At 43.4% G+C, this 18,279-nt stretch overlaps 1 protein-coding gene across 5 annotated transcripts in view; it reads right to left on the bottom strand.

Annotated features, from left to right (window-relative positions):
- LOC119857608 (coiled-coil domain-containing protein 175-like) overlaps positions 1-18,279 on the bottom strand; it is a 51,647-nt gene that overhangs the window by 29,413 nt on the left and 3,955 nt on the right. For 3 of the 5 annotated variants that reach the window (XM_038406777.2, XM_043516359.1, XM_038406776.2), the window contains exons 2-6: positions 11,300-11,435; positions 9,846-10,074; positions 8,763-8,885; positions 6,233-6,342; positions 3,857-3,938 (exon numbers count right to left, since the gene is read on the bottom strand). In XM_038406777.2, the coding sequence (XP_038262705.1) occupies positions 3,857-3,938; positions 6,233-6,342; positions 8,763-8,885; positions 9,846-10,074; positions 11,300-11,435 (680 nt within the window). Of the gene's footprint in view, positions 1-3,856; positions 3,939-6,232; positions 6,343-8,762; positions 8,886-9,845; positions 10,075-11,299; positions 11,436-11,635; positions 11,748-14,938; positions 15,025-18,279 lie in introns of all 5 variants that reach the window. The other 2 variants (XM_038406779.2, XM_038406778.2) reach the window with 2 other exon arrangements.

The raw sequence follows: 18,279 nt of genomic DNA, 5'->3' as shown, positions 1-18,279 counted from the left end.
AGATTGGAGAGGCCCTGGAGGTTTTTCGCCTTCCTCTGTAGCATGGGGCACGGGTCACTTGAGGGAGGCGTCTCTGCTCCTTGAAGTCTTTAAACCACAATTTGAGGACTTCAATAGCTCAGACATAGGTGAGGTTTTTCGTAGGAGCGGGTGGGTGAGATTCTGTGGCCTGCGCTGTGCAGGAGGTTGGACTAGATGATCAGAATGGTCCCTTCTGACCTTAATATCTATGAATCTATGACTGCATCCTGATTTGTACCAGTCAAGCTGCATGTATACTGTTCCCTTGGAGATAGCTTACCTGGTAATTTCTGAGAGTGTCCCATGACAGAAGCCAGGTACTACTGGGGGACATTTCAGAGGAGCTCAGGGACTGGGTTGCATCTAGTATTAATCTGCAAGTCAAAGTTAGGGCTGGCATAAGCCCAGAGAAGAATGCTTGAGTGGCTGACAGGCTGGCAGTGTAAGGGAGCTGACACTCAGTTATTACAATTTAGACTCCCTCTCACTGGAAGCAGTGGGTAACAAGGTGACTCTCAGTTTTGGGCACCCCAAGAAAATATCACAACCTGGGAGATGCAATAACCCTCATCTATTGTTTCACCCAAATCTTCAGCTCTATTGTAGCACGGCTTCTTTGGAACAGACCCTAGGAAATGGTCAACAGTCCACTCTGACTGTTTTGTGCTGCTCCAGCTACAGACAAAAGCCACAAACCCAATTTAACTGGCTGGTTAAGTCACATTTATATCTACTTTGAATCATGGGAGTGATTAAAAAAAAAAACTGCCAGAGCTGTACCAGTGAATTTGGGTCCTCAATTTTACCTGATGATAGCTACTAGAGAAATAAGTTCATTTGCCTAAGAGTGAGCCTGTAGCGAGGCAATGCCTCACCGGTGCGACGCCTCCTGCTGGTCTTGGGAATTAGCTCATGTCCAGCTCCGGAGCGTCCTCTGCAGTCCAGTGTCTCACCTGCCGCTGGACCCCGGTGCCCTTTACCCTGGGGTTCTGCCCCAGCAGTAACCCCACCCTCTGGGTCTCCCTTCCCAGGGGAACCCCCAACCCTCTAAACCCATCTTGCCTCAGTGGCTACTGCCAGTCATCATATAGCCCCCGCTCACTGGGGCAGACTGCAGTCTGTAATGGCCACTCATCACAGGCAAGGGGGTAGGATCAGCTGCCTCTGCCTAACCCGGGGCTGCACTTCTGCAAGCCCAATACCTGCGTAGGCCTTCACCAAGGCCTGCAGCCTGGCGGTTTACCAGGCAGGAGCTGGAGCTGGAGCTGGAGCTCCCCTTCCCCTTCCCCTTCCCCTTCCCCGCTCTGCTCTGCTCTGCTCTGCCACCTTCATCTCCCAGGCAGCCAGCCCTTCTCCCTCCAGGGCTAGAGTAAGACTCTTCCTGCTCTTGGCCCCCATCCCTCTTATAAGGGCCAGCTGGGCCCCGATTGAGTTGCCCACAGCTGTGGCGGCTTTCCCAATCAGCCTTTTCTTATCGGCTCTCAGCCTTAGCCCTCTCCTAGGGCTGGCTTTTAACCCCTGTTCTGCAGGATTGGGGCAGCAGCCGCATTACAGAGCTGTTTTAAGGAAATGGCATGTATTGAAAAAGAGAGGATGAAACAGCAGTAAAATCCAAAAGGTGAAAACATGCTCAATTTATAGACCATGGTCAGTTATAATATTTCACTTTTTGTCATTGATTCTTGTGCACTGAGACCCACTTATTTAGAGTTTATTACTTTGCTCCTATGTAAACAACTCAAACCCAATGCTATAGCAGGATACATCGAAAATAACATCTGCTGTAAAAATTGTCTGATTCCAAAGCTTTGTTTTCTGTGCCCTGAAACAAACATGTATCAAAATAAAACAAAATGTTATTTAAACCCTGAACACGCCAAGGATTGTGCCTTGTCAGGCACCACTTTTGCAAACAATTGCAGTGAATGAGGCTCTGTGCAAGTGTGATGGCTCACCCACTTGCAGCCTCTGGGCCCAAGTGATTACTTGAAAAAAATTAGTCCAATTTTAGAATATTAACCTAGAGTGTAAATATAACACAATAAAAAAGTGACAAAAAGTAGTTCTGATCAAGAAATAAATGTTCTGCATACACACTACAACATAAAATAATGCTGCTTATATAAATTATACCTATTAACAGATCAGATCACAGATATTTTGCAGTTATTTATGGCTAATAGATTTGCGCTGTATTTATAGTCCTATAAACCAAAATGGCTTATATACAAAAACTAATTACAAAGGTCACACCATCATGTGAACAAGTAAAAGAAGGCCAACTGTTCATGATTAAGGCTACGTTTTAGTCACAGGTATTTTTAGTAAAAGTCACGGACAGGTCATGGATAGTAAACAACAATTCACAGCCCATGACCTGTCCATGACTTTTATTTTATACCCCTGACTAAAAGATGGGGGGGTGGGCGCGCCTCGGGGAGATAGCCTGGGGGGCACCGCGGGTGCTTGGGGAGTGGGGAGCACAGCCGGGGGGGCATTGTGGGTTCTTGGTGGGAGGGTTGGCGAGGCTGGGGCAGGCTCCCTATCCGGCTCCTGAGCTCCATGTGCTGCCTCTGCTCCACCCCAAGCCCCGGTTCTGCAGCTTCCAGTGGTTGGGAACCATGGCCAAGGGGAGCTGCGGGGGCAGTGCCTGCCGGCAGAGGCAGCATGTGGAGCTAGGAGCTGAGGGAGGGGAGTTCCTGTAGCCCTGCCGGGGAGCCCGCCCTAAGTAAGCACTGCCCTGCAACTGAACCCCTAGCCCTAGGCCCTCCCCCACACCCAAATGCCTGCTGCTGGGGGGCGGGATGGGTGAGACTGCCCCAGCAGCAGCTGGTGCAACTGGCCCAGGGGCTGCCTGAGATGCTCAGGCAGCCCCCCGAGCCAGGCACACTACCTGCTGCAGAAGTCACTGAGGTCATAGAATCCATGACTTCCGTGACAAACACTGAGCCTTATTCATGATTCCTGTTGGCTGTTTAGAGGGGTTCTCAGGACAAATTTTTTGGTGGCCTCAGAGTGCAGCCATCAACTCTTGCTGGTGGCTGCTCTCATACTTTTTCCTAAAATACTTAATTAGCTTTCGGAAAAACAAATAAATATGCACATACACACGTCCAAATCATTGTAATCTATTTATTGCTAGCTAGTTATAGCAATATAACTGTTATATTATATTGCTGTTATAAAAAGTGATATTAACAAACATACACGTACCACTTTTCACAGAAGGCTTACTCAGTCCCAGCAAGCCTGTGAACAAATTAAGCCCTAGATGGGGGGTTGGGGTAAGCAGTAGGGGCCAGGGGTGACAGAGTTGGAGGGGTCCAGGGGAGACAGTGGGAGGCCAGAGCCCAAAGCTCTGTGGGTGGGGATGGAATCTGAAACTGTGTGTCCAGAGCTGAAGCCTGAAGCCCTGTGGCCGGAGCCTGCTGCCACGCCACACCAGGGGTGAAACCTAAAGCCTGAGCCCCACCACCCTTGGGAAGGTGGGGGAACTCACCAGTTGCCTGCTCCTCCAGCATTGTGCCCCAGCTGTCTCCAGAGGGGGGCAGGGCCCAACCCGCTTGCAGCCCCAGCAGACAACACCAAGGCATTTAATCCAAGAGCAATGGGGGGGGGGCTGCTGCTTTGCCCTCCCCCTCCCCCCAATCATAGCTCAGGAGGCCATGGCCGCAAGAAAAGCCACTGGTAGCTGCATTTGAGAAATGCTGGCTGTTGGTGTAGTTTTTTAGGCATTTTCATAAACTTTGGTCCAAGATCTCATACATTTCATATATATTCATATATTTTAAAAACCAATGAAGTAGTAAAAAAAAAAAAATCTTCTACTTCTTACCTTTGCTATATCAATCTTTAGATGCTCTCTTTCTTGGGCAATTTTTGATTGCAAAAGGAGGAGGTCAGAATCGAGGCTATATCTATGAAGCAAAGCAAATGCAGACATATTAAGGTGTGAACATGAACAAAACACTATGACCAATAGCCCATTAAATATTACATGGTCTTATTCTCATACCTTTAGTGTAAACACAACATACAATTTTTTGAATGCACCTTGAATTTTATCAAATACAGAGATTTTTAACTCAGCAGTGGGCGCTTCCCAGGTACTCACCTGATTAATATACAACTTATGAAGCTGATAAAGCCAGCCAGCGACAGAAGGTATGTCTACACTGCAACCGGAGATCTGATAGCAGCATGTGTAGACATAGCTGCACTAGCTGTGATCTAGCTAGCTTGCTAAAAATAGCAATGAAAATGTGGCAGCACAGACTTCAGTGTGAGCTACACTAGATTGCCGGGAGACCCTGGGTATCTACTCATGTTGCTAGCTTGCACTGAAGCCCATGCAGCTGAATCTTCACAGCTAATTTTAACCAATTTAGTTCTAAGGAGGCTTACCCAAACTGTAATTAGCCACAAAATTAGAGCTAGGAGGTCTACCCAAGCTGCAATCACACCTTTGACTGCAGTGTAGACATACCTAGTGATACCAGTCTCGTGAACGGAATACAAATTGAAAACAAATTCATACATTTTGCTTCTGATCGACGTTGTGTGCTTGCGTGTCTTAGAGAGTGCAGGAGAAACATGACAGCTATTCACTTTCCTTGCTCCTCATGTAGGATTGACCATGGTCAAGCAAGGAGCCAGCTGGCCCATCCTCCTAGCTAGAGGAAAAATGTGAGAAGGAAGAAATCTGACAAAGGAGGAAAGAATTTAAGAAAGGAAGAGGAGAAAAACTGGTGGCTTCATAACAAAGAAATGTGGAAACCTGAGAACCTCATGTGGCGTGGGCTTTGGGATCTGTGCCAAATACAGGGAAAGAAGGAACATACTGCAGCAGGTGTTCAGTTTAACTTAACTGACTAAGGCCCTTGCCCATTATATAATATGAGGTGGAGCTAGAGATACTGGCAAGAAAATGTAGAGCAAAAAAGGCACCTCACACAGTTTGGGGACTATAAAAATATAACAATCATACAAAGGGAATGCTTTTGTCATACCAGCCAGTGAAATTCACTGCAGCATGTCACAAAGGCCCTGAGCCTGTGAACGTGTATACATGTGCTTCAATTTATTAGCATGAATAGTCCCACTGAAGTCAACACTCATGGTAGTAAAATGAAGCATATACATAAATGTTGACAGGTCAGGGCCATGTTTGGGTACTGGACTGCAGCTGGATTTTGAAAAGATGCGCATAGTCATGCCAGCTAGGAAAAGGGTAGTCAAAATTCAGGGTTCAAGGCAATAAACTCCCAGGATTAATATTTTCCCTATGGTTAGGTGCTCTTGCCTTCCTCCAAAGCATCGGGTATTGGCCACTGGTGGAGGCAAGATCTTGGATTTCAACTGGAAGTCTGATTTGCGAAGAAAATTCCCATGTTGTATTTTTCCATCAACTAAAAAACTACTTAATTTCAAAATTGTTAAAAAGCTCAGAGAAATTACTGAGAATGTGTACATTTCACTATCGCCCTTCAGTCGGGGTAATCTGGGAGCCAAATGATGAGCTCAGAAGTACCATTTAAAGTAATCCATGGCTCAGCTTCCTCCCTGCCTCTTTGGGGTGTCTTTCACCTTTGGGAGTACCTGGAGGGCGTGTCCCTGCCCTACAGAGCACAGGGATTGTAGCTGCACAGGGGGGCAACAGAGTGCATTGGTGGTGATGTGTACCCTACCCAGCCCACACACGCGGAGCACCTGGGCACAATTCTAGCCCTATGTACACTGTATATGAATATTTATTCCATGGCAACTACCTCAAATTCACCAATATATCATTTGAGTTACTTTTCGTGTGTGTGCGCCCACTGAAGTAAATGGAAAGAATCCCACTGACTTCAGTGAACACTCGATTGGCTCCTAAAATATTGCTATTTTGATTTAAGTCAGCCATTCTGTCTTTATAAACAATCACACAAACAAAGACTGACAGGTGACCTGCAATATTTTAGAAAGAGGGGTAGTTTGATTCCCAGGAATAGCACTAGATTGTGCAACCAGTCCACGGATTAGATACCAAAGCTACATTTATAAATACAATAGCTGACTTGAAGTTAGTTACCATTCCATATATTTAATTATTTAAATAATTTATTAAATCTGGATGGTTACAAACAAATACTGTTGTTAAATCCTTAAAGATTATAGAAATATTAAATGCCGATACAAGTTTAGCAAAGAGTACAATCAAATCACTTACTTCCTTTTGCAGAGTTCCAGCTTTTCCGTTATTTTTAGTTCTAAATCCATTATTAGTTGTTCGTTTCTTTCTTTCAGTCGTGCTATCTGAACTTTCTCATTAAAAATAGTCTATTAAAAATTAATTTATTTAGTTAGTACTGATACACAATATTCCATAAATAGTATTCACATTATTCATTTACTGCTACTTTTTCTTTTTTTAAAAACCATGTAATTTTTGCACAATTTTTGTGTAACTTTTTAATATTTATTCTGAAATGTCACACACAAAACGATTAGCCAATATACAAAAAAAAAAGATATTTAAGGTACTGGTCAAGCCAGTACTTTTCTATATTTACTCTATTTTATCACTAACAGTGTTAATAAACCGAGTCACAGTGGTAACCAAAAGAGATTTAAAGATCTTTGAGCTACAAACTCTATCCTCCAACTTGTCTTCACTGCAGAGTTAACTTGAATTATAATTTTAGTTTAGCCCCTAACTCAACACCTGTCCACACACAAAAACCTTAACAAGTGCAGTAGTGCTTTTAACTCAAGTTGGCTGACCCACCAGGAAGTATAAACCGACCCATCAGCTGCTAATCCAATCACTCTGTGATGCTCATGTGTTATTTCACCATGTCTACCCTACAGGGTCCTGTAGCAACATAGCTGTGCCAGCACAACTCCATAGTGTGCTCGCAGCCTACAGCAACAGAAGGAATTTTTCCATCATTGTAGAAACATCACCTCCCCAGGCAATGGTAGCTAAGGCCATGTCTGCACTACAAAATTATGTCAACCTAATTAATGTTGGCATACAGCCACTGCAGTTATTAAATCGCTTGTGTGTATACGCACTTGGCTCCATGGGTTGACAGCACGCAGTCCTCACCAGGAGTGCTTATATCGATTGCACTGTCAGTGTGGGGCATCATGGGATGGTTCCTTAAAGCAAGTGACAGTCGACGTAAGCAACCCAGTGTCTACACTGACACTCTGTTGGTCTAATTACATTGACTGTGACTCTATGCTGTTGGGGGTAGTGATGTTACTAAATCGGCACACAGAGGCACTAACTTCAGCGGGAGCCAAATTTAAGTGAAGAGACTTCCACAGTTAGGTTGATGCAAAGCAGCTTACGTTGACTAACTGCATAGCGCACACCAGGCCTGAGTTGATGGAAACATTCCTAGCTGCATCTACATTGCGAGATAGCCTAGCTGTGCCAACCTGTGGATTTTTCACATCCCTGAGCACTGTATCTACATTGACCTAAATTTTAAGTGTAGACCGGCCTAACTCAAGATGAATTAACTAAAGTGTATATAACTCAAGTTACCTCTGCAGTGAAGATATAGGGTAAGAGGACAGATGAAGACACTGAGAAGTTATTCCTGTGAAAAAACAAGGGAAAACTGTTTTTGACTATATGGGGTAAAAATGGTAGCCAGTATTGTGTGGAAGGCATAGAAATCCCAATTACCCTTTTCAACCTATTAGTTCTGACTTCCCAGATCTTGAGATGCCCTACATTGTTTTTATTCATGCAGCTACGTTATTTTGTCCAGCTTACTTTTGAGTCCTATGCAATGAGGCTTCCGTCACTTCCTTTGGTTGATTATTTCATATTCTAAAACATCTCATTGCCAAGATACCTTTCCTGATACTCAGATTAAGCGTACTCCTTTCTATTTTTCCCATTGCTCCTAGTTATGCCACCTCGGACCACACTAAATAACCCCTTTACCTGTTTGGTATTTTTAGCCATCAAGTATTTGCGATTTGTCAATTCTCCTTGTTAGCCTTGATCATGCAACTGGCTCTGCTTGGGCAACATCTGGTGGCAGTTATAAGACTGGGGCCTGTGTCATCATCTAGCTGAGCTATTGCACATATATAAAGTGCATGTCTGCATGGGAAAACTGACTGCCATAGCTATAGCAGAACAATTATTCTGCTATAGCAGTGGTTCCCAAACTTGTTCCGCCACTTGTGCAGGGAAAACCTCTGGCGGGCCGGGCAGGTTTGTTTACCTGCTGTGTCCACAGGTTTGGCTGATCGCGGCTCCCAGTGGCTGCAGTTTGCTGCTCCAGGCCAATGGGAGCTGCTGGAAACGGCGCTGACACTGGCCTGGAGCAGCGAACCCTTGGCCTGGAGCAGCGATCGGCCAAACCTGCGGACGCAGCAGGTAAACAAACCGGCCTGGCCTACCAGGGGCTTTTCCTGCTCACGCGGCGGAACAAGTTTGGGAACCACTGTGCTATAGCAATACTGGAATAATTCCCCCATGCGGACACTCTATTCCGGAACATAAGTGACTTTATTATGGAATAATTACTGGTTAGTAATGCCGGTTAATTTTCCTCATGTAGATAAGTCCTTAGCTCTTTCATTCTTTCTTCATAGAAGCTGGTCCCTCCAGCCCTCTTCTCTCAACTCCCTCCAATTTGTCTAGCTATTAAATTAAAAGTTGATGCCCTTTACAGTAAAAATTTGCATTGAAATAAGAACTCTATTGCGAGAAGCTATTTTGTCCTTACCGCTGTATTTTGAGCTATCTCAGACTGCACAGCTGATAGCTTTTTGGACAATTTTTCAAATTCATCTTTTTTTCCTGAAGTTTTTGCCTTCTGAAGATCAAGTTTTGTTTTCATCTCTGCATTCTACATTTAAAAATATAACCAGTTTTACAAGCTAAGATGTATTGCTTAACTAAAGTAGAAAGTCTCTATATTTGTAAATAGGGCAGTCTCTGGAGACTTTCAATAAAAATTATACTAGAAGAAAAGAACTTTCTACAGGGGCACTGTCCATAATTTGTGTGTACAAACCCTACAGGAAAATCCTATTAATAATTCATTAAAATACAGTATTAATTTAGGCTCTGACCCAGCAAAGACTTACGCACATGCTTAGTTTTATATGCTATAAACAGTCCCATTAACTTACACAGGACTACTCACAGTGCGTAAAATTAGGCATGTCATTAGGTCCTGGCAATACTGGGCTACAGAAAAATATTTTTGTCAAACTAAAAGAATCTAACATCCTTTAAGAGGTATTTTATGGCATTTTTCAAAACAGAAATCAAGTAAGAAAGACAAAATATAAAAACTATAAAATAAAGATATTTTTCTCCTTTCTTTCTCCTCATATTAAAGTAATTAAACAGAAGGAGTCAGAATTCAATAGGCAATTTAAGAGAATATAAGAAATTGCATATTATATATATATATATATATACACACACACACACACACACACACACACACACACACATTATATAAACTCTTATATTCTCTTAAATTCTATCACGTGTGTGTTTTGCACCCCCTCTTCAATATAAAGAGTTTGTTAGAAGTCACTTTTCTATTGTACTTGTATGAAGACATAATTTGACTTCATGAGAGCAAACTGTGTAAAATGTTTAGCATAAATATTATTATGATTTATTATTTGTATGATCATAGTACTAGGGAGCTCTACTCATGGACCAGGACCCCATTGTGCTAGGCACTGAACAAACATCAACATTTCAGTATAATTCCTAAAACCGTTTCAGTTTTGCAGATATATTAACATGTATACGTTTATGAGTCTGGAGTACAGCGCATGATATTTACCTTCCTAGCCCACATTTCTTTTTCATCATTAAATATTTTTATTTCTTTAGCTAGAACATCTTTCACTTCTTGCACAGCATTCGTTAGGTTGATTATTTCTTGTTCTGCATCCCTTGTTTTGTTGCAAAACTCATTTGAAAGTATATTTGTGTTAGCTTTCTGTGCCATCTGCTGGTTCAATAAGGCTACAGCTTCTTCATGCTGGACCCACAGCCACTCTCGCTCCTTACTGGCAAAAATAAATCAGAGACAGATTATACTGCATACCTGCCATAAGGATTAAAGTCCTGGTCCAAAAAGCCTGCTGAAGTCAGTAAAAACACTGCAGCGTAGCTCTAGACCTGAACCTTTATTTTCTACCTTTCAATAAAGTAAAGCATACATTAATGACTCTGATAAGTATAGCACCATATAGATATAAAATATAGGTATAGTAGTGCATACAGAATTGCCTGTAATTAAGTCTATCTAAGCCTGTCCATTTTAAAGGTTCGTTTTCAGTTGCTTATAACATTCTCAATGTTTTACTTCTTCAGGTGTGAATATTTTCTGAAAGTTTAATAAAAAAAATAGATGAACTGTTTTCCAGAACAGAAGGAATGAAAAAAAATATCAGTTTTCCTGCAGTAAGAAACTACGCTATGATCTCTTTTTGAACAACTCTAGCTCCTTGGCAGAAAGTGATAGGAACATAAAATCTGGCATGGACAAAGCAAATGCCCCTACATCCTAATGGGGCAATGTGGAAGAGGAATCTCCATGAGATGGTGTTTACAGAGATTTTGGCCTGATCTACAATTAAAGTTTATACCAATATAGTTATGTCACTCAGGCATGTGGAAACTTCACACTTCCTAGCCAGGATAGCTACGCTGACAAAATCCCCAGCGTAGACGCAGTTGTGCTGACAGGAAAACTGGCATCACTAATGTTGTTTGCAGAAGTGGTGTTCCCATACTGGCAGAACTCCTCCTTCTGTCAGTGTATGTTGTGTCTACACTAGGAGGTTATGCTGACACAGTGCTGACCTAATGCTTTGAGGGGCAATCTCAGCATAAACACCTAACTCAGAGCTCTCTCTCACAGGTGGTGATCTGGGGCTGCAAATTTAAAACTATCCTTATTTCTGACTGTCCTCTGACATTCACTGTTGCAGGCAGAAGGCTCTCCCCTTGCCGCTGTCATCATAACCAGATCCGCAGTCACTTTCCCATAAGCCAATCTATCATTACAGCAAAGGGCAGATGGCATCAGACTCAGGCAGTGACAGCAGCTCAAGAAACAAGATCTTCAAAAGCAGGGCTGCTACCGCAGCAAAGAGCTGCCTAGGAAGATTTGCAGCTCGCTGCAGAAGCGAGGGACAAGCACTGTTCATCAGGCTCTGATTCCATTTCATTTCTCCTTAATACTCTATCAATATGATTTACTGAACCTTGAAGCTAATACATACATACCACATAGCAGCATTCTGTGTTTCACAAAGGATTTGTTCCTGATTCAGTGATTCGATTTCACATGTAATGTTTTTCAGTGCAGTCTGTAATTGATTTATCTTAGCAGTACTGGATTCACGGGCCGCAGCAACAAGAGCTAGAAATATAACATGTGCAGTTGTTGCAAATAACAAACAAACCTGTATAACAACAATCTGAATATGGCTTATTTTCTGTAATCTTTAATGCATTACTGTAGGAACTGTCAACTATAGGTCCTCAGCTGCGATTCTCTTACTTTAGGGATATATTTTGTCTCCCCACTTATATTCTCAGAGTTGGTTAATTTGACACTACCTTCCAACTCCTTGGTAACCATTTCTGGAAGATTCTGGAGTTTTAAACGGAGATTACTATTTTTTATAGTCTCCTCTTCTAGAAGTTCAAGGGTATGTCTTCTTAATTTTTCCTGACAATTAACAAATAGATGATCACGTAAAGATTAGATTCAACACCAATCACTTAACAGAACAATATGTGAAAAAGTGCTTTGAGGCTTCTAAACTCTTAATTCTCCCCCTTTATACATGGCTACCCTAGCCTAGGCACTTCTACCCTCCAAAAAACCTTGTCCCATGGAGGGCTGGCCAGAGCCATATTGGTGTGGCAGCTCCAGGCTTCTCATGTGTGGCAGTCCTTAAAGGGACAGACCCTCTCCCCACTCTAAAAGCTGTTTTGGGGGAGCAGCTGCGCCAGAACAACATTGTTGGGGCAGATCCTGGCTCTTAGCTTCTGTTGGGGGGGGCATTATTTAAATGTCAGAAAAAAACCCTCAAATCCTGGGCTGGCACACTGGTGAGTCAGTTCCTGGCTATGAACCACTAGTGTGTGTGTGTGTTGGAGGCACCCTTAAATAGGCACCCATCAAAGCTAGGCTGGAGTCACTGCTGAGAGGAGCCCTTAAAGGGGCAGACCCCCTGAAACTGTATGGGGGGGGAGGGAGGAAGGGTTGGATCAATGCTGTGCTGATACAGCTTCCAGCTGGAGGTGGGTGGGGAAGAGTGGCTGATCCATAAATAAGTGGTGACCTAGGCAGTTGCCTACAAGACAATTAGATGGTTGCCTAATGCCTGACCTGCCTTTTTGTGCCTTCCCTTCAGTTTTGCTAACGGCTATCTTCACCAGCCTAAGCAAGATGGAAAGAAAAGAGGTAGCCCAAGCCCATTCCTCAAATACTCAATTCTACATGCCTACACTTATACCCAGTACACACTGCTCTCCTTAAGTGTAGAAAGACTGAAGAGCTGGCAATAATATACAAGAAACACAATGAAAATATGAAGGTTTCACTGGAGAGGAATTATAGACTCAACTAGCAGTAAAAGTGAAAAAGAAAAAACACTTTTACTGAACTGAGCTAGTGACATAAAAATAACTCATGAGTAAGCTGATTAATAAGATGAATAAGGCTAAGATTTAGTCACAGGTATTTTTAGTAAAAGTCATGGACAGGTCATGGGCAATAAACAAAAATTCATGGCCTGTGACCTGTCCATGACTTTTACTATATAAATACCCCTGACTAAAACTTAGCAGCTCCTGGGGCCATGGGGTGCTGCTGCTCTGGGGAACCCTAGAACACTGTTGCTCTGGGGGGCCCCAGGGACCAATGGTTAGCCCCTGCACTGGCCGAGGGGGCTGACTGTCCTCAGCCACTGGCTACTCCAAGGTCCTGGTGTCTGGGCGCTCCCCAGCGCTGCCCCCAGGACTGCTGCTCGGGTACTCCCTGGGGCCTGTTGCTTGAGGCCTCCCAAGCAGCGGCCAGTGGGGCTGGCCTCGGGGCTGCTCCAGCAGCAGCCAATGCGGCTGGCTGCAGGGCGCCCGAACAGCTGGCCCTGGGGTCAGCCACAGCAGCCGCAAAAGTCATGGAAAGTCACAGAATCCATGACTTCTGCAACCTCCATGACAGAATTGCAGCCTTAATGATTAATTACTGAAGAGGAGGGTTGAAATAGGTGAGTTAGAATAGTAGTGAAGTGGGAAAGGAGAGTTTTATAAGAGATTTACATTTACCAGCAGATAAATTAAAGAGATTTTTTAAAACGCATTTTATTTGAAACCACTTTGGCTTTAAATGTCTACCATGTCCTTATGACAGATGCCAATCATCTAAGAACAGCCATTTCCAGTTAAGAAATATCACAGATGACACCCTAACCATGCACATGGGAGTTCTCATCTCTCTGTAGTGAAAGACACTAAGAGTTGCTCCAGGAAAGAGTGCATTGGGGTCAGAGGGAAAAATACCTAGGTCAAAATTACTTATTTGCTTTATTTTTTAATACAGGCTTCTATGTAGTGCTCATCACTGTAGCATCTGGGCAACTCACAATCAATAATGGATGTATCCTCACAATATCCCTATGAGACAAAGAGGTATTCTTCTCATTCATACAGATGGGATTAAGTGAAAGAATAAGACTCTTATCCTCCAAAGAGCCCTTCACAAGCAGACTTGGCACTCATGTGGAGCCCCATTAATTTCAGTGAGGTTCCACCTACACAAGCTCATTGCAAGACTGGGGCCTAAATCACTTGCTCTAAACCAAAACAGGAAATCTGTGAGAGCGCTGGGAACCCAGATCTGGAGTCCCAGTCCATTGCATTGATCACAAGAGCATCTTTCCTCTCTTGACTTCAGTGCAAGTGCATACACTTATGCAAAGTGTGGACTGGTCCTAATCCTAGGGAAGTTCTCCAAAGCACTGACAACTCTAGTCAGGGTCCATGGGTGCAACTGCACCCACAGACATCGAGCCCACATGGGCACTTCCATGACTGCATCTCATGTCTCCCAACCGGCACCCAGATCCCTACTCCTGCCAGAACCTGCAGCAGCCCCTCTCAGTGCCATGCAGCGGTGGGAAGCCTCGAGCAAGCAGGAAGGTATAGAGGGTGGACAGGGAGCACTCCTGCTTGGGGGGAGCATGGCCAGCATCCAGGTCCAACTCTGCCTTCCTGGCCCTCCTGTCAGAACCCACTACAGCTCCTCTCAGTGCCATGGACCAACAGGAAGCCTTGAATAAGCAGAGAGCACTAAGGATTTAGCTGTGGGGGCAGAAGGGGCAAGTCAGACTGTTCTCCTTGTCCAGCCTGGCAGGGAGCTGTGGTGTGGGGAAAGTGGGGGAGCCTGTGCCATTGCTGCTGGGCAGGGGTACCTCATTAGTACGCTCCTGCCCACTCCAGGCTGCAATGGCAACTTCCTTACATACTGGGGGGAGATGAGAAGGGGAGCAGGGCTGGATGTGGAGCAGAGGGAGCAGGAGCAGGGTTGGATATGGTCCATTGAATTGGGAGCTTACATCTGCCCCTGCTCCAAAGTAACAGAATCCCACATTTTCCCTGGCTGTGTGATTTATCTTGGTAGGGTTGGATTAGTTGGTTTATGTTATTAGGGCCAAATTGTGCACATTGCAAAGTGCATGCACAGCTTCCACTGACTTCTTCAGCTGGAGTTGTCTTTCCTTCTCTGATGGGAGAATATGACCTTCAGAGCAGAAAGTTGCTTACGATACAACAGTAAAATATTAATTTCACACTGTAAATCTTTCTCATGTACAAGTGACTCTAAATACTTTATACTTTCAGGTTTTATGTTACCAGTTTCTTAATAGCTTCAACAGCATCTTCAAGGTGCTGCACAGCTTCCTCACTGAATGCATACGTTTCATTTTTCAGTTGCATTTCTAAATTAAAAACATTGTAAAATTAAAAGCTTCAATTTTTTCCCTTAACCTTAAAATTATATATTCATACTGCTACATTATTTTATAAGTGTTATTCTAAAAGAGAAGGCTTTATTCCAAAACTATTTGCTAAATTGATTACTGTCATGGTTCTAAACTAGGGCAACACCTTTTACATTCCTCAAATTAAAGACGTAAGAAATTAAGTATAAAGTTCTAGGGGAACATAGCATGACAGACATGACAAAATACTGGATAAACCTTACTGAACTAAGTTAAACCCTACTGTATTAGGCTTAAGTAGTTTAGGAGTTCATTGTATTAAAATGCAAAGGTTTACGTATTATTGTGGGACTGTATGGAACTTTTTTAGGAAGAAGACACGATTAATGCAATATTTGGGAAGAATTATGATCTTCAAAGAACTGTTTGGGACAATACATATGAATGTGGTTTCCTAGGACAATGGTTCTCAACCAGGGGTCTGGGGGCCCCTGGCAGGCCATGGGAAGGTTTCAGGGGGTTTGCCAAGCATGCCCAGCATTAGACTCACTAGGGCCCAGGGCAGAAAGCCCCATCACCCAGGGCTGAAGCTGAAGCCTGAGCAACTTAACTTCATGGTGCCCCTGTGGTGTGAGGTCCTGGACAATTGCCCTGCTTGCTACCTCTTAACAATGACCTTTTCGATGCAGAAAACCAGTTGTCATGGCACAGGAGGGCTATGCAGGTTTTTATAGTATGGTGGGGGGGGCCTCAGAAAAAAAATGTTGAGAACCCCTGTCCTAAGAGGTACTTGGGATGCCTTTTGAAGCTACCCCCCGGAGAGGTTCACATAATCTAGTTCAAACTGGATTCTCCTGGGACCAACAGGCAAAGAAAGATTTTTGGTTAAATAGCTTGGTAGTAACCTGATCCATAGCATTGTTTCTGATCCAGCAAATGGTCAGGACCTCTGGTCCACAGAGGACCCCAATCCTTAAGAAAAAACTGGAAGGACTTTGGTCTACTGAGGTGCCATAAAACAGGGATACTAGTTCTGAGTTGGAGCTGTCATGAACTTGTGACCACAAAATGGAGGCTGTCTTCACTGGGAAAAAAAGGAGTATTCTTAACTCTTAATATTTAACTCAAAGTAAAACCCTAGGCTCTCCCATATTCTTTATTTGACCTGCTAACTTGGGTGAAAACTACAAACTACCTTGTCTTCATTAGAATTTTATGTCAAGTTAGTGGCCTTCATGCCAAGTTCTAACTTACACCCTGTGTACCCCACCGTTGTCTCTAGGTCCGATTCTAACGATCTACCACTTTTATGCTGGTGTAACTCCTTTGACTTGAATTAAGTTACTCATGATTCAGCCAGCGTAAGTGAGATCAGAAGGGAGGTCCATCCGATATAGTTGGCTTGCATGGAGGTAAATCACAGCAAAATTTGGCCCTGTGCTATAGGCCCAGCAGTAAGCAGCAATTAGAGACCAGTTATTTCAACAACAACATTCTGTCATCGCAATCTCTCTACCACTTGCAGATCAACAGATCTGTGAGCTACTTTCCCCAGAAACATAATAAATGTAGAGCATACTGTGCAAAAATAAAATCAATGTCACTAATTACACTGCTGCTTGTCAAGTCTTTTCTTGATTTCTCTTTACCTTTTTCAATTGCTTTAATTCTGTCCTCTCTCCCAGATTCCCTCTTGATTTATTTTATTTATTTGGTTTTCTCTCTTTCCCTCATTTTTACTTCAAAAGCTAACACTATCCCCTTTACAGGCCATTATAATTTATCCTTCCTATTCTGTGTTGCCATCCTTCCCTTCCCTCATTGTGTCTTTCCTTGTTTCCCCACCTTCTCTCCCTGTTTTCCATGGTGGTGGCCTCTCCTCTTGCATTCTTCTTGCCCACTCAATTTTGCAGACAAAAAGGCTGAGCTAGGAGGCCCATTGGGCAGGCCTATAGGCAGCGGACTGTGAATGCCAAGCCCTGAATGATAGATTTCTAACTTTATATGGGAAAGCTCTTTATGAACTGCTGCTTCCACATCCTTGGGCAAAAAAAATAAAATAAAAAAAATTCAGCCATTTATTATCTGACTCAATTCATCTGCCAGTTTTCTGGCATACTTACATTCAGGACCATTTGTTAAATGGGATAGTACCCACTTACAAGGTGGTATGTAGTTTTTTTTAAAGGAAGTAAATCCCAACCAAACACAGGCTTAAGAAAGGGAACCTGCAAAATGCAGAAAAGTATTCTTTATTCACAGGAAGAGTCTGCTGATGACAAGGCAATATATGCAGGTCTCCATCCTCAGCCCCTTTCTTTGCTCCTCCTACACCTTATCTCTGAGTGAATCTCATCCATAATTGCAGCTCAATTACCATCTTTATGTTAATAATTCACAAAAATTTCTCTACCCTCTGGACCCTGAGTCTATCTAAACCCAAAATCTCATTCTGTCTTTCTGACATTTCCTTCTGGATATCCAGCTGTCAAATGAAACTTAACATGACCTATTCTCCCTCCCCACCAAAGACCTCTACTTTCTCTATCACAATCATCCTTCCTAACATAATCTTGGCTTCCTCTTTGACGTGGCCCTGTCCTCTGACCCACACACCCAGGCCATGTCTAAAACTTGCCACTTCTTTCCTCCACAACATCTCCAAAAGTCAACTTTTCCTCTCATAAGAGCAGTCATACTGGATCAGACCAAAGGTCCATCTAGCTCAATATCCTGTCTTCCAACAGTGGCCAATGCCAGGTGCTTCAGAGGGAATGAACAGAACAGGTAATCAAGTGATCCATCAGCCCACATTGCCAAAATTCTTGTCCAAGACTTAACCATCCTGTTCCTTACCGACTGTGATCAACACTCTGACCTCAATGCCTGCTATCTCATTCTCCTCAAATCCGTTCAAAATGCTGCTGCTAAAATCATCTTCATGACTCACTGCACTGACTATGCCACATATCCCTTTTAAGGCTCTCCATTGGCTCCCTGTTTCCAGTACATCAAACACAGCCTTTTTGTCCTTACTTACAAAGCTCCCACCTTCAATAGTTTAGCCCCTCTCCATGTAACTGATCTGTTATCATAATGTTGACTCCCACCTTCACTCTCTCAAAAACACCAGCCTTGATCTCACAATTCTCCCCTTTTCTAACATGCTCTTTCTGCCAGGCTGTCCTTTACACATGAGAAAAGGTCCCAATCAATAAAGCTATCATCTTGTCCTGCTTCAAGTCCCTCCTC

This window comes from Dermochelys coriacea, chromosome 6 (genome assembly GCF_009764565.3).
Source record: "Dermochelys coriacea isolate rDerCor1 chromosome 6, rDerCor1.pri.v4, whole genome shotgun sequence".
In the NCBI taxonomy this organism is placed as follows: domain Eukaryota; kingdom Metazoa; phylum Chordata; order Testudines; family Dermochelyidae; genus Dermochelys; species Dermochelys coriacea.
This window is presented reverse-complemented; position numbering and strand designations above follow the sequence as displayed.